The sequence below is a fragment of the Notolepis coatsorum genome, assembly GCF_963971535.1.
Source record: "Notolepis coatsorum genome assembly, chromosome: 2".
Lineage (NCBI taxonomy): Eukaryota > Metazoa > Chordata > Actinopteri > Aulopiformes > Paralepididae > Notolepis > Notolepis coatsorum.
The window spans coordinates 172,166,005-172,191,243 of NC_140166.1; the positions used below are offsets into that span (position 1 = coordinate 172,166,005).

The 25,239-nt window shown below is 46.6% G+C and overlaps 1 protein-coding gene across 1 annotated transcript in view; it reads left to right on the forward strand.

Annotated features, from left to right (window-relative positions):
• myo7ba (myosin VIIBa) overlaps positions 1-25,239 on the forward strand; it is a gene marked incomplete at its 5' end in the record, with an annotated part of 103,962 nt that overhangs the window by 68,683 nt on the left and 10,040 nt on the right. Inside the window, 10 exons of the mRNA XM_084308396.1 lie at positions 421-648; positions 1,089-1,256; positions 1,458-1,575; positions 13,506-13,632; positions 15,637-15,803; positions 16,286-16,467; positions 18,635-18,750; positions 21,562-21,716; positions 22,204-22,357; positions 24,338-24,493. Of these exons, the coding sequence (XP_084164522.1) occupies positions 421-648; positions 1,089-1,256; positions 1,458-1,575; positions 13,506-13,632; positions 15,637-15,803; positions 16,286-16,467; positions 18,635-18,750; positions 21,562-21,716; positions 22,204-22,357; positions 24,338-24,493 (1,571 nt within the window). The remainder of the gene's footprint in view (positions 1-420; positions 649-1,088; positions 1,257-1,457; positions 1,576-13,505; positions 13,633-15,636; positions 15,804-16,285; positions 16,468-18,634; positions 18,751-21,561; positions 21,717-22,203; positions 22,358-24,337; positions 24,494-25,239) is intronic.

Below are 25,239 nucleotides of genomic sequence, written 5' to 3' on the forward strand. Positions count from 1 at the left end.
CCCTGACCCCGACCTCCTAAAGTCCACAATCATCTCCTTTGTTTTGCTGACGTTCAGGGAGAGGCTTCTGCTACAACACTTGGTGTCTAATGGGTTTTCAGGGTAATTAGGTTTTTTAACTGACTGCCAATATCTTCCTACAGGCCCCTTTACCTCTTGATTAGTGTTCATCCCCAGGCTAAAGGCATTACAGAACCTGGCAGTACAGTGACTAGGGTCCCAGTTCTGGGCCAACTAAGAATTAGCTTTCACGCCTTGCACTCATGTGGAATAAAGACGTGTGGACCGAACTGCGCACAATTACACGGAACAAGCACATAATTGAACGTTTTAGTCTAACACAATCCTCATTGCCAGTGTTGGGGGGGGGGGGGGCTGGAGTAGATTGAAGTAATTACATTAATGTCTTTCCCCCGTAAGGTTTGGTCTCTGGGCAACGGCCGGGAACATGTGATGGATGCCATCTCCCAGTGTGAGCAGGAGGTGAAGAGGAAAGGGGGCCAGGAGCAGCACGCTCCCTGGCGCCTCTACTTCCGCAAGGAGCTCTTCTCCCCCTGGCACAACTGTGAAGAGGACGGCATCAGCACCGACCTCATCTACAAACAGATCATCCACGGTCTGAAGTTTGGAGAGTACCAGAGCCAGATGGTAGGATTATTAGGCTACATCCAGGTGGAAAGAGTACTGAAATATACAATTACTCCAATTACTACAAGTAGAAGTACTCGCTACATCAGTTGCATTTAAGTTGGAGAAAGTACTGGAATAATATTATACTATTTCTCCGAGGTAGAAGTACGTCAGACACATTCCAATTTCTTTGAATGAAAATGTGCATGTTCTGTGCCTCCCAAAAATTTACATCTGTGCTGTGCATATGCTTTCTACGTTTTAAAAATAACAAAAAAATGTATTAAGTAAGCCTGAATATTGGCTTTTTTATATAACTGCTTTTCAGTACATTGAATTACACTGAAGAATGAAGAGTTATTTCAACATAAAATAAATCTCATATTTGATTAAATCCCTGCCCTCCACTCAGCGGATGTAACCCCTCTTGTATCCTATCCTTATTTTACCTCACACAGGAGGATGATTTTGTTCAGCTTGCAGCTAAACACTTGTACATCCAGCATGGCTCAGACTGCAGTCCAGAAGATGTTAAAAGTGCCATCCAAGACTGCATCACCAGCACTCTGCTGGAAGCCAAGTCAGAGGCCAAATGGCTGCAGATGGTCAGCACTGCCCACACGCAGGTGAGGCACAGAGAAATGACCTACCTCAAGTCCTGCCTTGATTTCTTGATCCTCTAATGACAATGGTTGCTTCCCTCGGTCAAACAAAGTTTTGAGCCAAAAAATCAAATAAAAAATAAGTTCCCTTTTAAATGCTCCAAAAATTGTTTATTAATGGACCAGCAACAATGTTTCTTCTTCTTCTTCTTCTTCCTCTTCAAGGGTTCATATATTACTTCAAGGCAGAAAGCAGCGTCTGTGAAAGCAGAGGTGGTTGACTACGCCCGTGAGAAGTGGCCCATGTTCTTCTCCAGGTTCTTTGAGGTTGCCAAGCTCTCAGGTAAGCATGCAGTGAGTCACTCTGTTTGTGTGTGATTAGATTGTTAGATTAGATTAGATTGTACTTTATTGTCATTATATTGGTATACAATGAGATTTGGGACTCAAACTTAAGGTGCAGTAATAAAATCACACAAGAAATAAAAGAGAAACATAAAATACTATACAAGAAACATTAAATACTATACTATACAAGAAACATAAAATACTATACAATAAGACAATGTTACAATACTGTACAATATTTAGAATTTTGTTCTGACAAATAAAAACAAACTTGAATATACAAAATAACAACAATATACAAAATAACAATACACAAATAACAATCACAGTGTCAGATGGTAGTGGGTGGGTATTGCACTGTGGATATTGCACTTGAGGGGTAGGATGTTGCACAGTGTGGGAGGAGGGGCAAGGTGAATTATTAGTGCATGTTAGAGTTCAGGGTGGTGATGGCTCTGCGGAAGAAACTGTCTCTTACTTCATGTTTTGGATCATTTCATGAATATATTTCTATGCTAAATATAATTGCATCTATATAACGGAGGCAACGCCGCAATGCTAACACCATGAATTTATTGGTTACAGTACGAGACCTTAACCCTTTCACTGCCACACGACAGAAGGTTAACCCTTTACTATCACACTACCGACGAACCTTCTGTCGTGTGGTAGTGAAAGGGTTAACCGGCTGTTGTGTGGCAGTTAAAGGGCACACGACAGAAGGTTAACCCTTTACTATCACACTACCGACGAACCTTCTGTTGTGTGGTAGTGAAAGGGTTAACCGGCTGTTGTGTGGCAGTTAAAGGGTTAACCTTCGGTGTATTGTCACAGTGAAAGGGTTAACTGTTTGGTAGTGCGGCAGTGAAAGGGTTCATCGGATTGGTTTACATTTTTGTGTTGCAGATTCCCCTTTTCTGCTGCTGATCTTTTATGCAAATATATTTAAATTAATCGTACATAGGCCTTCTACCATTGGTTGTAACCGCGGATAGAGAACAGGGACTGTTGTGAACCGATCAGGAGCCCGTCGCAAGCAGTCTGATCAGAGACAGTTCAACTTTAATCAAATAAAATGCATTATTATTATTAATCTCTGTGCTCATTGACCTATTCACATGGCAGCCATTTTGCTCTTATATCATGCTCTGGTTGGGATTCCTTTCCACCCCGGTTCCCACTTGGAGCAAAATGACTGCTGTGTGACTATGGTCAACGAGAACAGGGCAGAAAGGAATCCCAACCTGAGCATGACATAAGAGCAAAATCCTGTCTCTGATTATGTAGGCCGACACACAAAGAACACAATACAGCTTTTGATGCGCTGGTTTTCTCCTGTTGCTTCCTAGCACCAAGTTCATATCTAGAGGTCAGCAGTGTCACTGTGATGGATCACTGTTTATGTGGGTTTTATTTTAGTTTATTCTAAGGTGCTTTGGCTTTATTTTGTCTTTCTGTGAGGGACAGCTGTCAATCACTGGCCTCTGCAGTTAATTGCCATGCGGTGTGGCAGGTGTGTGGGCTTGATTGCCACCTGATTGGTGTCAGGTGTGCAGTGCCTTTAAGTAGGTTTGGTTGACTGTGTTCGGATGCGTGTCCATTTCATGTTTTTCCCTCAATAGTACAGGAGTGTCTCAAGCTCATGCTTCTAAGGTTTTCTCTGTCTCTAGTGCTATTGCTTTTCTTGTTGTTTTCAACTGCTAGGCAGTGGTGGTTATTTTGGGATTTTTACCCAGTTATTTTATACTGGTGTTTTGTGTTTCCTACAGTTTTTATTTTTATTTATTTTATTCTTGTGTTTTCCTCCACCCTCTCATCGCTCTGCGATTCCAGTGGTTACCCCTCTGTGGTAACTTTAGATTCCCCTTTTTGTGTGTGTCTGCGTCTGACAGTCACAATTTAAAATCACTTTATAACTTCTAAGCTGTTGTTAACTTAAAGGGGCACTTCACCTAAAAACAATGCTGATTTTTTTTGCACATTATCTCACAAATATCCAAAAACTCAAACAGTTTTGCACACATTCATTTAGTTTGACAGTTATTGAGAGTAAATGAGTTTGAATATCGCCACCAGTGATGTCATCTGAGACATTGAATCATTGTGTTGTGTGAGTTACAGCTCAATGAAATGATAAAGTAGCAGACTTTATAAAATATGGTATTGCTATCTACATCATTTCATGGTGTTGTAATGTAACAAGAATTCAATGTCCCTGATGACATCACCGGTGGCCATATTCAAACTCATTTACTCTCAATAACTAAATTCATTTGTGCAAAACTGTTTGTGTGTGAGATTATGTGTAAAATAAATCAGTATTGTTTCCCTTTTGATGTCATTAGAACCTGCGTGAACAACATGTCAGACATTCTATAGTAAGTGACACAGTCCATTACAGCACTATCTGTTTTTCCTTTTGCTACTCTTGACGGTTTGATATTTTCACACTCAGTCAGGAGTCAGGGATAGAAGCTTCTTCTGAGTCTTTCTGTGCTCGCCTTGAGACTCCGGTATCGCTTGCCTGACCGCAGCAGTTCAAAGAGGCAGTTGTTCGGGTGGCTCGAGTCCTTAATAATTCTCTTAGCCTTCCCCTTGCACCGCTTGTTGTAAATGTTCTGGAGGGTGGGAAGCCCCCCTCCAATTGTGCGTTCGGCTGAACGTGTCACTCTTTGTAGTCTGCTACGGTCTTGTGCAGTGCTATTCCCAAACCAGGAGGCGATGTTGCCAGTCAGGATGCTCTCTATTGTACATGAGTAGAAGTTCCTAAGGATCTTCTGACTGACTTGGAACTTCCTTAAGCGCCTGAGGAAGTAGAGGCGTTGTCGTGCCTTCTTCACAACACTGTCAATGTGTGTGGTCCATGTCAAATCCTCGGATATGTGGGCTCCGAGGTACTTGAAACTGCTCACTCTCTCAACCGGTGCCCCGTCGATGCTGAGGGGGCTGTAGTCCTTGACCCCCGACCTCCTGAAGTCCACAATCATCTCTTTTGTTTTGCTGACGTTCAGGGAGAGGCAGTTCTCCTGACACCACTGTGACAGGTTCTCTACCTCTTCCAGGTAGGCCCTTTCGTCGTTGGCAGAGATCAGGCCCACCACTACTGTGTCATCAGCAAATTTGATGATGGTGTTGTTGTTCCGCTGTGCTACGCAGTCATGTGTGTACAGGGAGTAGAGGAGGGGGCTCAGAACACAGCCCTGGGGGGCCCCTATGTTGAGCGTGATGGATGAGGAGGTGCAGTTGCCTGCTCTTACCACCTGGGGTCTGCCCGTCAGGAAGTCCAAGACCCACTGGCAGAGGTCATAGTTCAAGCCCAGGTCCCTGAGCTTGGCTATGAGTTTGGAGGGGACTATGGTATTGAATGCTGAGCTGTAGTCGATGAACAGCATTCTCACATAGTTCCCCTGCCTCTTGTCCAGGTGTCTTCTATCCCCAGGCCATCAGGCTGCTAAACGAACAATAAACACTGTGCAACAACCATTAAATGCACACAGCACACACACCCACACGCACACACTCACTTAAACAAACAACACACTGCAGCACCCACTCTCCACACTTTAGATCACACAAACACACTTTATATTTATTGATAAAGGATTTGCACTACAACTCGTACACCTACTGTAAATTGTACCTAAATTGCACCTCATCCTATTTCTGCCTTGCACTATATAGTATTGTATATTAGTACACTACACAGTATTGTATATTATATGGTAACTCAGTTACGTCTACTCTGCATCAAACATTGTACATATGTCTATACTGAACACTGTGACCTCATTTTTTACTTCTAATTTACATGCTATACTATGTTATTTTATTTCATACTTATCTTGTCTTGCACAGTCTCTGGAGCGTAACAGTAAGAAGCATTTTGTATAAAAGTATTCTGTACTTCTGTATGACAACTATTAAAGAAACTTGAGAAACTTGAGTGCAGTGTTGTAGTCGAGTCACTAAATCTCAAGGTCGAGTCCCCAGTGTTTCGAGTCACCAAAGAAGAGCCAGAGTCGAGCCCTGGCAGTCAAAAAGCTGACATACAAATAAAAAAAGGTCTACATTAAACATAAATGACACAGCGGTCACCATTTCAAAGGGAGTTTATTTACTTTGTGACACAATAGCCATACAAATGCACTAGCCATCAATATCTTATGCCAAATGATTAGGGCCTATACATTTAATTTTTATAAATAACTATTTATCAACAAGTCCAAGTCAGAGTCTGCACCTTCCGAGTCTGAATGCAGTCAGTGCTCATGTCCAAGTCGAGTCACAAGTCCTGAAAATCAGTCCAGAGTCCTGGACTCGAGTACTACAACACTGCAGGAGCGTGGTGCCGGGTCGCTTGTCATGAACACTACTTCAACCCCCCTGTGGCCCACATCAGAGCTAAAACATTCATGTATGCCATTTACTTCCTGGCCAGAATGATGCAGCTGAAACCTTTAATCCACCACAGTTTCTGGGTTTCTCAGGTCGCCCGCAGGTTCTGGGTTTCTCAGGTCGCCCACAGCTTCTGGGTTTCTCAGGTCGCCCACAGCTTCTGGTTTCTCAGGTCGCCCGCAGGTTCTGGGTTTCTCAGGTCGCCCACAGCTTCTGGTTTCTCAGGTCGCCCACAGCTTCTGGTTTCTCAGGTCGCCCGCAGCTTCTGGGTTTCTCAGGTCGCCCGCAGCTTCTGTGTTTCTCAGGTCGCCCACAGCTTCTGGTTTCTCAGGTCGCCCGCAGCTTCTGGGTTTCTCAGGTCGCCCGCAGCTTCTGGTTTCTCAGGTCGCCCGCAGCTTCTGGGTTTCTCAGGTCGCCCGCAGCTTCTGGTTTCTCAGGTCGCCCACAGCTTCTGGTTTCTCAGGTCGCCCACAGCTTCTGGTTTCTCAGGTCGCCCACAGCTTCTGGTTTCTCAGGTCGCCCACAGCTTCTGGTTTCTCAGGTCGCCCACAGCTTCTGGTTTCTCAGGTCGCCCACAGCTTCTGGTTTCTCAGGTCGCCCACAGCTTCTGGTTTCTCAGGTCGCCCGCAGCTTCTGGGTTTCTCAGGTCGCCCACAGCTTCTGGTTTCTCAGGTCGCCCGCAGCTTCTGGTTTCTCAGGTCGCCCGCAGGTTCTGGTTTCTCAGGTCGCCCACAGCTTCTGGGTTTCTCAGGTCGCCCGCAGCTTCTGGTTTCTCAGGTCGCCCGCAGGTTCTGGTTTCTCAGGTCGCCCACAGCTTCTGGGTTTCTCAGGTCGCCCGCAGGTTCTGGGTTTCTCAGGTCGCCCGCAGCTTCTGGTTTCTCAGGTCGCCCGCAGCTTCTGGGTTTCTCAGGTCGCCCGCAGCTTCTGGTTTCTCAGGTCGCCCGCAGCTTCTGGTTTCTCAGGTCGCCCGCAGGTTCTGGGTTTCTCAGGTCACCCGCAGGTTCTGGGTTTCTCAGGTCGCCCGCAGCTTCTGGGTTTCTCAGGTCGCCCGCAGGTTCTGGGTTTCTCAGGTTGCCCGCAGGTTCTGGGTTTCTCAGGTCGCCCGCAGGTTCTGGGTTTCTCAGGTCGCCCGCAGATCAAGTCAGGTAGAATGTATTCGTGCCCGGGAGGCAGGGGGAGAGGTTGGTTGTGCAGCAGTGAAAACAGTAATGACGCAAGAAGAAGAAAAAAACGCACACAAGGCAATTAAATGTAACATGTAATAAAAGTAAAAACATAGAGTACATACAAAATGTATAAAAAACGATAGGTTATGTATATAACCTAGTTATATGAGTACTGGCTGAGCGTCTCGCTCTTCGCTATATCGAGATATACCTCATCTCCTGTACCTATTGTACTACATGAACGAAAACAAAACAACCTTGCACTTGACCAGGCCCCACCCAGTGACCTCCTATAAGTCACCAGGCGTGGTCATACTCGCCCTTCCTCGGGAAAAGTTTTCCATCAGGAAAAAAACCCTCAAGGGACCTCAGGGTGCGCTAAGAGCGAGACGCTCAGCCAGTACTCATATAACTAGGTTATATTTAGTTACATAACCTATCGTTATATACTCGTACTGGCAATCGCGTCTCGCTCTTCGCCATATCGAGATATGGGGCAGAGCAGACGCGAGGCCCGACAAATACACCCCCTGAGGACCCGCAAGCCCTACCACCAGGGGGGAGGGGAGTCCCGTCACCCCCCCTTCCTAGCGAAGAGGGGGCGGCAGTCAACTCCACCAAAGTGCGAAAAAGAGGGAACTAGAAACCCCTAAAACGCACAGCACAGGCGGGACCATGTGTGACACAACACCTTGTGGCACACAGCCACACAACCCTGCTAACCCACCGAACCGCCTGGGAGACAGAACCCCCAGTCATGTCCATGAGGTAAACCCTAACGAAGGGACCCGGGGAGGACCAGGAGGCCGCAGCACAGACGTCCTCCACCGAGGCCCCCCCTAACAAGGCGGCAGAGGCCGCCACTCCATGAGTGGAGTGCCAGGGGGGGCCAGCCCAGCCAACGTGTAGCAAAGGGCAATGCCCTCGCCCAACCAATGTGATAGGCACTGTTTCGACAGTGCCTTACCAGCGCGAGAGCCACCGTAACAAACAAAGAGCTGATCGGTAGCCCTGAGGTCCTGAGTCCGGTTGAGGTAAACCCCCAAAGCCCGGACTGGACACGACAGGTGAAGGCTCGCCTCTAACTCACCAGCGTGAGGAGGCGGATGAAACGCCTGAACCACAATATCCCTGGAGCGAAAAAGAACTCCGGATATTTTTTGGCACGAAGACTGGATTAGGCCTCAGAGTCGCACCGCTATTGACACAAATAGACAAGCACTCAGGCCGCACCGAGAGAGCACAGAGCTCACCCACGCGCTCAGCGGAGGTGATGGCCAGCAGGAACGCAGTCTTGAAGACAGCTGTTCCAAAGACGCCTGCTCAAGAGGCTCAAACGGGGCCTCGGACAACCGGCCGAGGACCAATTGAAGGTCCCAACTCGGAGACAGAGAACGTTTCACCGGCTTAAGGCGCCGAGCGCCAAGCAGGAAACACTTCACAAGAGGGTGGCTGACGTAACGCCCTCAAACCCCTCATGACAAGAGGATATAGCCGCAGCATATACCCTCACTGTCGAAGCCGACAGTCTATCAAAAATAGACTGAAGGAAGGTAAGGACAGCGTCCAGGGGGCAGGACACCGGGTCCCAGCCCCCCACCTTACACCACTCTTGGAAAATACGCCACCTACCCGCGTAAACCGCGATAGTGGAGGGAGCATGCACGATCCGGATGGTGTCGACCACAGAAGGGTCCATCCTCTCCAGACTCACCCTCTCACCAGCCAAACCATCAGCGGCTGGCCCAGCACAGGGACTGCCACAGAGACCCGTGCGCTTGAGAGAGGGCCCGCGATGACCAAGGACAGACCTGCCCGGCTATGTCCGGACGTAATCCCCACTCGTCAGGGTGAGGACCGCCCCGCGACATCACACCTGTACCCACATTCACCCTGCCGGGGATGTGGAGAGCCCTCAGGCTGCGCAGATGGAGAACGCCCATAGCCAGCCGCCCGGTGCAGACGGGGGGAGCGTACTCCTCCCTGTCTGTCGATATACGACGCTGACGTCGTATTGTCCGTCCTGATCAAACACCGTTTGAGGACCAGAAGGACCGCCTTCAATACCAACACATTGAACGTAGCGCAGACCGGGCAGCATGGTCTTGCCAGCTGCCCCCTACTGCGTTGGCCCGATGCGTCCCCAGTGAGGGAGGCGTCGGTGAAAACCGTGACATGTGACAGCCTACTGCCCATGGGGACCCCCCTGGTGAGGGCCCCCCAGTACTGACACAGGAACCTTAGCCACTTCCACTTGCCTCTCACCGGGTCTATTTCCATACTGGAAAAACCACCTCCGTATCCTCCTCATGAGGTGAAGAGGAGGCCAAGAGGGACCACGGATTGAGCAGATGCCATCATACCGAGCAGGCGCATCACGGACAGCGCCGTAACCGTCCTAGGATGGAACCTCCCGAGCGTGTCGACAACATGCTCTGAGAGGGATGCCCATAATACTCCACCCGTTGACTGGGAAGAGGAGTACTCTACTTCCAGTCTACAGCAAACCCCAGACTGGTGAGGAATTCCACCACCTGCCTGGTATGAGACCTGATGATCCACCTTGACCGCCAAGGACCAGAACGTCGTCAGGGCAGAATACACTTTGTAACCCCTGACGACGCAGAGGCCCCAGTGCGGCCTCCACGCACTTGGTGAAGATGCGGGGAGCCAGAGAAAAGCCGAACAGCAGCCTCTGGTACTCATACGCTAAACCCTGTAAAGGAAGCGTAGGTAAGCCCTAGGATGGAAGATCGGGGATGCAAATACGCATCCTACAGGTCTATGGAGGAGAACCAGGCCCCCACCTGACAGTATTCAACAGGTAGGAGACGGTCCAAAATGCTGAACCTTCCCATGGGTGACTAAGGATTTGGATGGTCGACTAGGATTGGCCAAAATTTGCCGTTAGTCGACTATTGGTCGACGAAAAAAAAATTAAAAGTATATTTAATTATTATTATAATTTTTTTTGTATACATTCCATTTGGACTGTGGGGGGTGCTTAATGTCTGAAGGAGTCGACTGAAGGCTTCTTGTCCTCTGCAAAAGCATGCAATTGGTCCACTGATGGATACATCTTGATATTTGTCTAGTCTAGTGTGTTCATTAGATGGGTGAAATCCTCTTTCAGTGCCTCTGTGCCTGTTTTCATAGGCAGTTAGCCTCTGGTATGCGTGCCATTAGCGTTAGCCACGCTTCTAGGCCTCTTTTCTTTTGGAAAGAATGATACTTTTTTTTAAAAATTATATTCGACTAAGAGGTTGGCCAGTCGACTACGGCTCCTTTCGACCGATTAGTCGACTAATCGATTAATAGGGGTCAGCCCTAGTAAATACAAGTCCCCGCCTCAGCGTTCTCTCCATCCACCTCGACATATGGTACTGCTGATGATACTCCCAAACGCACCCGCCGCCATTTGGCGCAGGTCCGCTAGGAACTGTAGATAGGCGGCCCGGTCCCACCCGCTGTGCGTAGCCAACCCTGGACCTGCTAACCGTGCAAGCAGAGCGTTCCGTGGAGTCGGGACATCGGACCCTGACACTACCCACGAGGCAATCGCACCCAAGGGGGGACCCCGACAGAAAGGGCCGGTTTGATACGGGGGAAGCTGACATCATACTAGGTGACAAAAGCTCCCCCACTGAACACCCCTCCAGAACATGCTGAGGAGTTGTTCTGCAGCTGGACATGCAAGGTGTAAGGCCCCCATGGGTTCCTACACACCGTAGCCCTGCAGTGATATTACTACCACCCAAATCACGCGCGCCTGCGAGACCACTGCCAATCTTGCAGGAGTGGGAGGCACCAACGTGATACCCGGCCTGGCGAAGGCGAGGTCGGGGAAGCCTGCACTGTTTGCCTCAAAAGGTCTCGAGCCCCCCTGCTGACAACCCTTGTAGTTGACAGACGTAACACCAGGCTCAACCAACACAGCTTATGGTGTGGGAGCCGCTTGACAGCACAACATTCTCATGGACAGACCCAGTCTCAGCCATCAACTGGGGCCGCCCGCGCTTCATTGAAGACACGTGGCCCGCAGCCAAAGGAAACAAATCAGAGCCCCTTTTCCGCTGGTGTTGGGGGAGGGAGTGACCGGAGAGCGGGCTGCACACAGCTGGACGGCGACGTTTTTTTAGGGCGTGCTCATCCAATGTAGCCGATCCCTCGGCCGCCAAGGCTGTCGGCCTTGTGGACACCTGTTGACATTGAGCCCAGGGTACCTCAGGCGGGGGAAACATGGCCGCTGGTCGAGGGCCTCACCACAGCCGCTGGCGAGGCCGTGCTCTCACCTTTGGCTGCGCTGCGTGAGGCGGTGTGGGGCCTAGGACAAATACCGCCCGCGCTCCAGCGGAAGACCAAAGATCCTCTGCGGAGAGGGGAGCCCTGAGGAGGGAAAAATCTTTTTTAACTTCTCACCCCCTCAAAGGGAGACTAATCCAACCAAGATGTCTGTAAACAAGCATTGACAGCATCCTAGCCCTCCCTGCGGTTATAGCTTGCGGCTAGGTCAAAGCTAATAACGTCAACAACCTTGCGCGATGTTTCGACGTCTGCTGGCCCTCATGGCCCCGCCACCAGACACCATTTTTGACAGAAAAAAACAGCAATGCGAACAAAGTTACTAATCGCTGCTAATTCTATACCGTGGCGGCCCACCAGCCACCCGCCGGGCCGACTCACCTCATGGCGTCGGCCGGGCGGGGCACTGTTTCAACATGCCAGAGGCAAAGGACTGATGCCACCTGCTTCATAAACACGGAGCACCAGTGGTGGTAGCAACCAGCAACCTCCACTGTGGTGTGCACCCATGAAGGGGTTAATGAATAAATGAACTAGAAACACCACCAATACACTGTAGAATGGGGTAGCCCATACACACAACGTTAAGGAGATGCGGACCAGAGAAAACCAGTCCCGCATACCATTCATAATATTCACAAAAAGCACACCAGCCCTAGACCTCAGCCCATTCACCCATGAAAAAGGTAAACAAGCCCCCGCAATACTCCCAACAGTAGACACCGATTGACCGTCAGTATGAATGGTTAAGAGGAGGAAAGACCTTTTAGAAAGACATCCCTCAGCGGGGAATCAAAACAGAAACAGTAACCCAGCATATAGCATAGCGTTAGCCGCGCGCTCCAGGATAACCGGGAAAACAACAACGTTTACCCAGATATCCTGCCCCTTGCGCCAATACACAACTCGGTTGTCTCCCGGGACAACGCGAGCAACATCACCAACGCCAGCATTGTTATGCCTAGTGGCGCAGATCCTACCTGGACGCGAGTTAGCCCGATAGCTAAACATTGCGTGACGTCCCTCAATCTGCTGTCAAAAGACGAGGAAACTCCAGGACAGGCCCGACGCGGAGATGCATCGAGATGCATCCAGCTGCAGGACCGCAGAACCCATACGAGGCGCCGTTGGAACATGCCGAGAAGATTCCAGGGGCTGGCAAATCTCCGGCGAAAACCCAACATTGTTCAATTTCTCTTTGCATTTCATAACACTAGTTACACAGGGTGCAAAGCACGTCCATGATGGAAAACGAAAAAAGAGGAAGGGCGAGTATGAGCACGCCTGGTGACTTATAGGAGGTCACTGGGGCTGGGCCTGGTCAAGTGCAAGGGTGTTTGTTTTCGTTCATGTAGTACAATAGGTACAGGAGATGAGGTATATCTTGATATGGCGAAGAGCGAGACGCGATTGCCAGTACGAGTATATAACTAATATTTAACCGGCATGGTTATAGGATAGAAATCCTTTAATAATCCCGAGGCAAATTCGGCACTACAGATTGCTCACATTGAACAACAATAAACATTTAGGTAGTCAATAGGACTAAAATACTGTAGGAATAAGAATATAATAATATAAAAAAAATAAGAATAAAATAGAATAAAGAATAAAATACGGTCCGGGATCTACATTCTGGTATGTATATACATTCTAAAATCTTAAATATACAACTATCCAGGCTGGGTGGACAAGCTGATATGACCTTTTTTCTATTGCAGTTTAACAGTGGCCGAGGGTGTGAGGTTGGTATCTGTTGGTTCTGGGTTGTGTGGGTGTATGAAGAGGAAAGGCAACGTCTGCAACTCTAGCTGCAGGGGGTGTGGCTGCTGTCAGACGAGATGGATTCTGCTTTCTTTAACAACTGTTTGTTACACAACTCTGACAAGACTTTTCTGTTGAGTAACCTGTGATATTGCTACAGATGGATGACTGGGCTCTGCATTCATGTTTCACCCCTCCATGTTGGCATAAAGCACACACACTGTGTGAAGAGCACGTGCATGTATCTATTTACATTTGCCATGAGTCATGACTTGTTTACTCGCATGTATGTTAACAGGTCCTCCTCTGCCCAAAAACAAGTTCATTGTGGCCATTAACTGGACCGGTATCACCTTCCTGGACGAGAAGGAAAGGAGGCTGCTGGAGCTCTCCTACCCAGAGGTCACGGGGGTCAACACTATGAGGTACAGAGGGCTCTCTACCCAGAGGTCAGTGGGGTCAACACTATGAGGCCCCTGACAAACTGGGGTCTGTTGGTTAGGAAGTCAAGTATCCAATTGCAGACAGAGGGGTTAATGTCGAGGTCCTTGGTTTCCCCGCGAGGTCACCGAGTTTGCAGATGAGTTTGGAGGGGATGATGACGGTGTTGAATGCTGAGCTGGAGTCGATGAACGGCATTCTCACATGGGTGTTGCTCTCATCCAGGTGGGAGAGGGCAGAGTGTAGCGCAAAGGAGATGGCATCCTCCGTGCTCCTATTCTCATGGTAGGCGAATTGGTGTTTATCCAGTGAGGGTGAAAGGCCAGATTTTGAGGTGAGCCAGGACCAGCCTCTCGAAGCACTTCATGATGATGGGGGTGAGTGCAACGGGGCAGAATAATAATAATAATAGATTGGATTTGTAATGCACTTTTTGTTCGCTGGGATCCCAAAGTGCTAAAGTCATTGAGGCTTGTGGTAGGGGAGTGTTTCAACACTGGCACAGTCGAGGTGGTTTTGAAGCACGCTGGGACAACTGCCTGGGCTAGTGACAGGTTGAAGATGTCAGTTAAGACCTCGGTCAGCTGCTCAGAGCAGTTCCTGAGCACACGGCTGGGGATGCCATCAGGGCCAGCTGCCTTACATGCATTAGTCCTGCTCAGTGAGGTACACACGTCAGTGGGGGAAGAGAGTGAGGGGTTGGAGGTTAGCAGGAAGAGTAGCCTTGATGGGCGCCTCCTGGTTGTCCCTGTCAAAGCGGGCATTGAGCTCATCAGGGAGGGAGGGGTCAGTGGTTGGGGGAGATTTGTTGGTGGGTTTGTAGTCCATAATGGCCTGGATGCCACATGTGTCAGGGGTCGGAGTTGTTGAAGTGCTCTTCAACCCTTAGCTTGTGGCTGTGCTTGGCCCACTTGATTCCCCTTCAGGTTAGCCCTGGCTGAACAGTAGGCCTGGTTCTCTGGGGAGCACAGTCTTTAGGTTGGAGTGATTTGAAATCTCCTGCAACAATGAAGGCTGCCTCTGGGTGTGAGTTGTTTACTAATGGCAGCATGCAGTTCCTTCATTGCTAGCTTAGCATTAGCATCCAGTGATACGTATGCTGCAGTCACAATGGTAGCTGTAAATTCCCTAGGCTGATAGAAAGATCTGCACTTAACCGTGAGATATTCCACGTTAGCAGAGCACCACGTTTTATGTAAATCCACAAACCTCCACCTCTTCAGCTGTTCTGAAAATGACATAAATAAATAAATATATTCTACATATGGGGGTAAAGTGTTTACAGTATACCCATACCCATGTGTTCATATCACCATTACCAATATGCCAATATACACTCATAAATAATGCGAGTATCACCATGGAAACAGAACTCAAATACAGACCGCAAAACCCAACAGTACACAGGATCAGGTGTTCACATGCTTCAGTGTCCGTATGATATCGTAGCGGGGTTTTCCCACTGGCAGGATAACCTTTAAGTCTATCCCTATTGTAAACTGAATACAGCGTTTACACGCACCAAATCATATACAGGTGCAGCTCAATAAATTAGAATATCGTGGAAAAGTTATTTTATTTCAGTAATTCAATTTGTAATTTATTTGTTTTAGTTTAGATGATTATGGCTTACAGCCCAAAATTCAGTATCTGAGAAAGTTTGAATATTACATAAGACCAATAATATAAAAGAAAAATGTAATATAGAAATGTCGGCCTTTTGAAAAGTATGTTCATGTATGTTCACTCAGTACTTGGTTGGGGCTCCTTTTGCACAAATGACTGCATCAATACAGCGAAATATATAGACTTTTCCACGATATTCTAATTTATTGAGCTACACCTGTATACAGTAAGCAATACTGGATTATCCTGACTAATATTGGAACATGTATGTGTGCATGTAAATGCACCATTGTGTTGACGTGAGACACAGTCCGTGTGTAACTGATTCTCACTGCGCGCTCTCTCTCTCTCTCTCTCCCCAGGGAGGGCAAAGCCTCCGGCCAGGCGGTCTGCCTCCTGACTCTGAAAGGAGACTTCACCCTGAGCGGCACCACCGCCGCAGACATAGCAGAGCTGGTGCACATGTTCCTGGGTGGCCTGAGGGAGCGCTCTGTCTACGCCGTGGCCCTGAAAGAGGTCACCAGGCAAGGTCAGACCACCGGAGAAGCACTATACTATCTCTGCTCTATTCTCCTCTAAATATTACAGTATTTCATGCTGAGCCTTATCAAACCAAATACACATACAATTGTATTTTAAAATCAAACCCATTTCCTCCTAAAATTGGATTATAATACGTTTTTGGGAAATGCATATTTCTTGTTGGCACAGTATTTGCTCAACTTTCACCCTTTTACACGTAGGGACATAGTGATAAATGAGGCCCATTGACCTTATTCACACAGTGGCCATTTTGCTCTTATGTCATGCTCAGGTTGGGATTCCTTTCCACCAATCCCGAAAGGAATCTCAACCGGAGCATGACATAAGAGTAAAATGTCCACCGTGTGAATATGGTCAATCCTGTCTACACTGTTGAAATAAATTTAGCCTGTATGTTTTATGAGTACCGTCTACTGGCAACTCATCATCTCTTCATTAGTAACCACCTCCTCCTCCTCATCTCTGTAGATGACCCGACACTCCTGAGCTTCAAGAAAGGAGAGCTCATCATCATCATCAAAGACGATGAGTATTCTCCTGAGCGCGGCTGGATAAAGGGCCAGAATGAGCGCACGGGTAAAACGGGAGCCGTCCCCTCTGAGCTCATCCTCATCCTACCCACCTTGACCAAACCCACCAATGAAGTCATGGTATGACGGATATGTCTGCGATGCGTCCGTCTCAGATTAACTGTTGTTGTTGTGTGTGGTGTGTGCCCAGAGAAAGAGATGGAGATGCACTGGAATATAGAGATAGAGATGGACTGCAATATAGAGATGGAGATGGACTGGAATATAGAGATAGAGATGGACTGGAATATAGAAATAGAGATGGACTGGAATATAGAGATAGAGATGGACTGGAATATAGAGATAGAGATGGCCTGGAAGATAGATATAGAGATGGATATAGACTGGAATATAGAGATAGGCAGTGTAAACAATATAACAATATAATTAACTCTGAGTATGCGCATATAGACTGGAAGGTAAAAAAAAAGAAGGTAAATTGTGCATTTATATAGCGCTTTTATCCAAATTGCTTTACAATTTGTTCCTCACATTTTACCCATTCACTCACACATTCACACACCGATGGCAGAGGCAACCATGCAAGGTGCCAACCTGCTCATCGGGAGCAGTTAGAGATAGATATAGACTGGAATCTAGAGATAGATATAGCGATAGGTATAGACTGGAATCTAGAGATAGATATAGACTGGAATCTAGAGATAGATATAGAGATAGACTGAGGCGGCTGGGTGGCGCAGCAGACATTGCGCTCGTCACCAACGCAAGAGACACCGGTATCAAATCCGGTTGCCTCCGTCTTGGGCCGGCCGTCATACTGACTCAATTGACAGAGTTAGCGGGTGGGGAGTCGATGGGTGGTCATCTGGACGTTGTAAACAGCGACTCCTACAGGTTGGTCAGGGCGCCTGCACAGCAGAGACAGGAAAATGGCGGGGGCAGTGTGAGCCTCCTACACGTTACTCCTCGCCAATGAGAGTCCGCGCTGGCAGGTGAAAAGATGTGACTGGCTGCCTCCACATGTATCGGAGGGGACACGTGATGGGCTTCTATCCTCCCTACAACCGGCCAGTGGGGGGCACATGCAAGCAACGATCAAGACAGGGGAGGATAGAATTGGCACGGCTAAATTGCGATGGGAGAAAAATAGAAAAATGGAGGAGAAAAAAAGTGGATAAAAAAAAAAGATATAGAGATAGACTGGAATCTAGAGATGGAGATAGAGACAGACTGGAATCTAGAGATAGATATAGATATAGAGACAGACTGGAATCTAGAGATAGATATAGATATAGACTGGAATCTAGAGATAGATATAGATATAGAGACAGACTGGAATCTAGAGATAGATATAGATATAGACTGGAATCTAGAGATAGATATAGATATAGAGACAGACTGGAATCTAGAGATAGATAGAGAGAAAGAGACAGGCTAGAATCTAGTTCAAGTTTCTTTATTAGTTGTCATACAGAAGTACAGAATACTTTTATACAAAATGCTTCTTTCTGATACGCTCCATAGACTGTGCTAGACAAAAATAGATACGTATAAAATAAGTATAGCAAGTATAAAATAGAAGTCAAGTATGTGTACAAACGTGTTCAGTATATACATATATACAATGTACAATGCAGAGTAGAAGTAACTGAGTTACAATACAATATACTATACAGTGCAAAGCAGAAATGGGATGAGGTACAATTTAGGTACAATTTACAGTAAGGTGTAATGAGGTATGGGTTGTAGTGCAAATTCTTTACCAATAAATATAATGTGTGTTTAGGTGTTCTAAAGTGGGTAAGTGGGTGCTGCAGTAGTGAGTGTGTGCGTGTGGATGTGTGTGCTGTGCGTGCATTTGATGGTTGTTACATAGTGTTATTGTCATTTAGCATTCTGATGGCCTGAGGATAGAAGCTTCTTTGGATAGAAGTTGTTTGGGAGATATATATATATAGAGAGATAGAGACAGACTGGAATCTAGAGATGGAGATATTGTTGTGGTTAAAGACCCCCTCGTCTCTGGGACCAAATTACTGTAGCTGTAGCGGTATCCCAGCTTGCTAGCATATATCGATAGATATTATATACATAACATACCAGATACTGTGTGTGCACTAGCAAGCTAGGACAGCATGTAGCCTGGCTGGTTCTCAGTCTTCCTCTCTCATTTATACTGTCTCATTAAAGACAAAATTATAATAATTGGAGTGAAATGCCCACTGTTGTGTGTAGGACTAGGACCTGAAGAGGATTTAATGTCGTCACTGTCGCCTCTCTCTTTCAGAGCATGCTCAACCTGTCCCCTGACCAGAGGAAGTTACATACCGCCCTGATAGAGACGGGCACAATGGAGAGAATGGCCCCCGTCTCTCTGAAAGAGTATTCCTTTGAGTACTTCAGGTACTTCAGATCTCTCTTACTCTGCCCCCACAGACTCTGGACAACCCCCCCCCCCCCACTGACACACACACACCATCACACAGACACACACTGCCACTTTACTAACTCACTGCCACTTTACTGCCATTATTTTCTTTAAAGCATTGCAAAAACATCACAGTAGAAAAGAAATATTGCACATTAAAGAATACCATTATTGCATTATTGCACATGTCCCAACATCTGTCATATATCCCAACATCTGTCATATTGCACATACAAGTATATATTATATTATAGTGATGTAGATGTGGTGGCAACAGGGATTGTTCCGTTCAGTGATGGCTCTGGGGAAGAAGCTGTTCTGCAGCCTGGAGGTGCGGGCTTTGAAGGCCCTGTATCGCCTCCCAGATGGCAACAGGGAGAAGAGGTGGTGGGAGGGGTGGGTTTCATCCTCCAGGCTGCTGCTAGCTCTACGGAGGCAGCGCGTTCTGAAGATGTCCTCCAGTGTGGGCAGGGGGAGACCGAAGATATTCTGGGAGGTGTTCAACTGTTTATGACTCTCTGGAGGGATTTTCTTTCATATTCTCTATGATCAGAACCTGAACCTGAATCACTTTATAAGCCAATATTGGTACATACAGGACACTCCCCTTGGCCCAACAACAACGTACCAACAATAATAGTGCGAGACACATGTGCCTGTCACGTGGAACATCGTGTCAAGCTACAGTAGATCTCTTTGTTTGAGCAGCGGTTGCGCTTCTTAAAGGAACACGCCAACTTTTTGAGAAATTAGCTTATTTGCCATCTACCCTGGAGTTAAGACAAGCAGATACATACCCTTTTCTTCTCTGTGCATGCATTAGGCTTAGGGAACAGCCGCGCCGTTAGCCTAGCTTAGCGTCATTCACTGAAAGTAGGTGTGCCAGTGTAGCCTAGTTCCCCACAGTCACTAAAATGTATGTATATTTGTACTCCTGTTGGGGCCTCTTGGACCAGATCGACATTGTAAATAAGAAACCTGTTCTTAATGTTTTATCTGGCTAATTTCCCAAAAAGTTGGCATGTTCCTTTAAATCAGTGTTTCTCAAAGTGGGGGGCGCAGAGGCATGACAGTGGGGGCCTTGAGATTTATTAAAAAAAAAGAAAAAAAATTAAGATTTATTTTTTTTGATTACAGAAAATTGTCACTAAAGTGCTATCTGTTGCAGCTGCACTGTTCTCCATGAAAATGCCATTTCTCAAAATCTGAAAATCATTATTTAATAAAACACAGAAAAGGATCACCAAGTTACTCTGGATAAAAAAACCTTTACAGACAACATTGAGACAAAGCTTCCTGACACATCTCCATCCAAACTCTTGGAAGAACTCTTTGAAATCTCATCTGATACCACCTGGAGAGCTAGTTTCAGAGTGTGGTGCTGATTACCAAGTATCTCATCTCATGGCCCACCAAGTATCTCATGATGCAGCAGTTAAGGTGTTGATACCATTCAGCACCACATACAGTATCTGTGTGAAGCTGGCTTTTCATCCATGACAGCTCTGAAAACAAAATATAGGGCCAAGTTGAGCCTTGAGGATGACATGCGTGTTGCCTTAACAGCAATAAAGACTGTTTGCTTATTTCCTATGTTCGCTTTGTAAATTCCCAGTCACTGAGTGAAGATCTGCTGTTTTGCAAATATGTCAAAAACAGAGCGACAGCTGATGAGCTCTTCAAAATTATTGACAGTTACCTGACAGAACATGGACTGAAATGGGAGAACTGTGTGGGCTTTTGCTCTGACGGTGCGCAGGCCATGGCAGGGAAAAGGAGGGGGCTACAGGCGCACATCAAGGGGGTCTCGTCAAACGCGCAATGGACGCTCAGACACTGAGTGAATTCTGGCTTGGTGTGGAGAGGGAGCATCCACTCATAGGGCAGAGGGCTGTGGGCATCCTTCTTCCCTTCGCCACATCCTATCTCTGTGAGATTGGATTTTCAGCTGTTGCTTCACTGAAGACAAAGCACAGGTCTAAGCTCAACATTGAGCATGACTTGAGAGTGGCAGTATCAAGCCTGCAACCTCGTTTTGAAAAGATGTGCAGTGCAAAACAGGCTCATTGCAGCCACTAATGCTGTGATGACTCACATAATTTACTTACATTTTCTCTTTTTTTGCACAAATTGCAAAGTTCTTTCACACGTTTTTCACAAAGTTTTCTATCTCTTTTCTTTTAAAGCAGTGTCATTGAATTGTATTGCAATGTTACAAGATGTCTCTATTTTTTTAAAAGCACAGTCTTTGAGTGTGTATTGGACTGTATTGTTATGTTGTTGCACAATTGCACAGTTGTAAAGTGGTTGCACAATTTGAAAGGTCACGATATTGGTGTTATTTCAATACATTTAAACATGGTGAGGGGGGGGGGGGGGGCCAAAATATTTTGGCCCGCCAAAGGGGGGCCTGACAGAAAAAGTTTGAGATGCACTGCTTTAAATTATGGGTCGGGACCCAAAACAAGCCTCCCGGCATGTTTCTTTTGGGTCCTCACATGATCAGAACAGCAGTTCTGTTGTTTGTTTTGAACAAGTCTGGGTCCTGAGGCTAAATGGAATCTGGGTCCATGTTTTATACTATGGAATTCAGTGTTTGCTGTCTTGTTTTTTGTTTTTGACTCTAGTCAAGTCAAGTGAACTGTATTTATAGAATCCAATATATGCAGAATAAAGATGGAAAAACAAATCAGCAAAACACACACAAGAGCAAAAGAATGAGACAAGGTCAGATACAGTTAAAGGCTAATGAGCTCTTTTGTTTGTTTTCATCTCAATGACTCTAGGCAGCCCACTAAGGATGTGAACCGTCAGGTGATGTCCAAGAACGTGGCTCCTGAGAGGCTGTGGGTGAGCTCCAGAGAGCCCCTCAGGCAGCCGCTCCTCCAGAGGCTAGTGGCCCACTCTGATGTCAGCCACATGGCCTGCCTGGCCTTCACTGATATCCTCACGACAATATCAAAATTAAAATGCATTTTGTGAATGTTCTCATTCTTTCCTAGTTTTGGGAATAGGAGTTTACCACAGAAATGTACTATACACATATCTCTGTTAGTTGTCTACTATGCAGTTTAAGCAAGTTTTTTTTTATATTCATCGTTTTATTAAAGGTGCAGTATGTCGTTTTTAGGTATATGTTTTCAACTTGTTGAGTTGTAGAAAACGTCTATGGTATATGAAAATGTACAGTACATTACAATAAACTATGATCAGGGAAAAACTGGGTCCCTGGGACACTGAAAATTTACCGTTTTGTTGTTTACAATAGCAGGGCCGGAAGTTTTGTTTACAAATATTTGTACTATTCAAAGAAGGCTTCAAAACTACATGGTGCACCTTTAATTAACTTTGTAAAGACATTTCATGGTGTTGTGGATATTTATCAATGTTACAGAAAAACGTTTCCCCCCCTTGACTGTTGCCTATACCTATCCTGAAGTACATGGGAGATTACCCCACCAAGCAGATGCAGAGTCCTCTGGAGCTCACGGATCAGATCTTTGGGCCGGCCGCGCAACACGACGCCCTGAGAGACGAGATCTACTGTCAGATCATGAAGCAGATGACGAACAACAACAACCGGTATGCTTGTGTTGTGCCTGTGATACAGTGTCAATTAAAAAGAACTAAAATATCTTCATACTGTAAAGCGATGGTGATATGAATGATGAACAACGGACAATGTAACTTCAGTACATTGGACTCCCAAGGTTTATTAGCAGCAGCGTATTAACTCAAGGGGAACGAGGCATGTCTACCTCCAGCCAGACTGAGGAGAAAACTCCCCAACCACCCTTGCCCCAAAGGGCCAATCGGATATATCCAATCAATAATCACATGACGCAAATATAGGTGTTAGACATTTAATTAAAATGTAGTCTCGCAACAATACCAACATTTATTTCAGCAAGGCCTGGTTTCACTCTCTCACTGTTGTACACATTCAGACCTGGGAGCTTCCCAGTACAGCCACAGTCTTCTGCTCTTGGCCACTGAGCAGCTCCACTGGGAGTTCAGCGCCTGCCTTGCCTGAGTACAGTAGTTGTTCAAGGAAGTGACAGCGATACTTTCCTGATTACTTACGCCTTTTACCCCGTTTGGGGCATAGGCCGTCAACAAGGGTTCTCCAAGCATCCCGATCCTGAGCCAACCTCTCAAGCTGGCCCCAGGTGTGTCCCATCTTCTTGGCATCATCTTCCAAGTCTCGGCGCCAGGTGTTTCGTGGTCGGCCTCTCTTTCTTTTCCCTTGGGGGTTCCACCTGAGAGATTGTCTTGTGATGCTCAGGGATGGTTTACGGAGTGTATGGCCAATCCATCTCCAACGCCGTTGGAGAATCTCTTTCTCTGCTGGCTGTTGTTGTGTTCGTGGCCACATGTCTTTGTTGCTGATGGTGTTAGGCCAGCGAATCTGGAGGATTCGGCGCAGACAGGTGTTTAGGAAAACTTGCAGTTTATTGGTTGTGGTGACAGTGGTCCTCCAGGTCTCAGCGCCATAGAGTAGGACTGACTTCACGTTGGTGTTAAAGATCCTGATCTTGGTTGTGATGGAAATGTCTCTTGAGCTCCATTTCATGTTTTCTTTTTTTATTCTGGTTTGTGGATTCAAATACCAGTAGGGGATCTCTCTGACACAAGCCGGCTTCTGTAGGCCACCGCAAGGCTCGATTTGGTCAGAGAGGAGGAATTAAACAACTAACTGGTGTGTTTCCTTGTGAATCCTGGTCCCAGTGGTCGCTTTCCACATTGTTGTCAAGGAAACCTTGTTGGTGTCCAGTCCTTGTTTTCCTAAAGACTTTGGGCTACTGTTGTCATAATTATATTATAGCATAAAGAGGTTTTCAAATCTAGAGTGAGGGAAAAGAAAAACAGAGTAGCCTTTTTTATAGAAGGGAGTGGGATGAGATAAAGGTTAAAAATTAATAGTATGACAGAGGGAGTCACATGTTCAGCTAGAAAAGACATTTGAAAGGACGCTTCCCTTCCAATTGACCATATTCACACAGTGGCCATTTTGCTCTTATGTCATACTCAGGATGGGTTTCTTTTGGTGGGAACAGGGTGGAAAGGAATCCCATCCCGTGAATGACATAAGAGCAAAATGGCCGCTGTGTGAATACACTGCAGTGGTGATTTTTTGTGATATTGTCTGATTTCGCTAATGATGAGAAAGAGAATGACACAATGAGGAAAACACACACACACTTTTATTCTTTCACTGTAATCACATCTATTAGAGTAGCGTTCAAGTTCAATTGCAAGGTTTTCCACAAGTCCCGCCTCCCTTAGTTACTGTTTCTATGTCAGACACACTGTTACACGGAGAACTGTGGCGTCAGTGCCGCTCACTGAGGAAGTGACAGAGGAAGTAGTGCCTGGAAGACTAGTCTGATCAGTGGGTCACTATGTCAATCCTGCAAAACGATCAGTCACACAGTGGAACAGTATAGTAGTGTGTGTCTAAAGCACTGACAGACTGGCAGGATGACTGAGAGTGACGTTTATTAAGCTTGATGGCTCTGACGGGCTGGCTGTGACCGTCTTCTGTCTCCCCCCCCCCCTCAGGTTCAGCTTGGAGCAGGGCTGGCACCTCCTGTGGCTGTGCTGTGGCCTGTTTCCTCCCAGCCAGGCTCTCCTCCGGCACGCCCAGCGCTTCCTGGAGTCACGTCGCAGGGAGCCTCTGGCCTCCGACTGCCTGCGGCGGCTGAAGGCCTCCCTGAGGTAAACCCCACCCAACACGGAAACGTAACTAAAAACGTAACTAAAGTACTAAATCGACCACAAAAAAGGTACATGATCTACGTCATGTTGTAGCCATATGTAATATATTCATAATATGAGTCATGTATTTATTACATTTTGGCAAAAGTCCAAAACAAAAGTGAGTTTGAGTGCGAGCATCACTAGACTAAACCACCCACCCTGATACATACACTGCAATACTATGATTAGGGTTAAGTTTAGTTTTAACGTTGGCTTAACGCCTCTGGTTAAGATATAAAGTTAGGGTTAAGATTAGGGTTAAGGTTCAACAGCTATAGTTGGTTTAAGGTAATAGTATGGTTAAGGTTAGGGTTTTGGCAAGGCTAAAGTGTGTCTTGGTAGTCTTGAGGTCAAGGTCCTTCCCTCCCATGCGAGGGCCCTCGGGTTCACTCCCCAGCAGGGGAACTCAAACGGTTTCTGAAAATGTAAAAAGTAAACAAAAATGATATGTACTTATTGTAATATGTACACATTGTACATTTTCAATACAAATACGTAAATATATCACTTATTGCTATAACATAATGTACAATATGTACCTTTTTCCCCCTGTGGTCGATTAGTACTTTATTTACATATTTTAAGCGAGATGGCTGCCCCACCACACTACATGTAAATAAAAAACACAGTATCTCCAGTACTGGGTGTGTATGCTGAACGCCTGTCCTCTGCCATTATCAGTAAAAGTTTGTGCCAACAGTGAC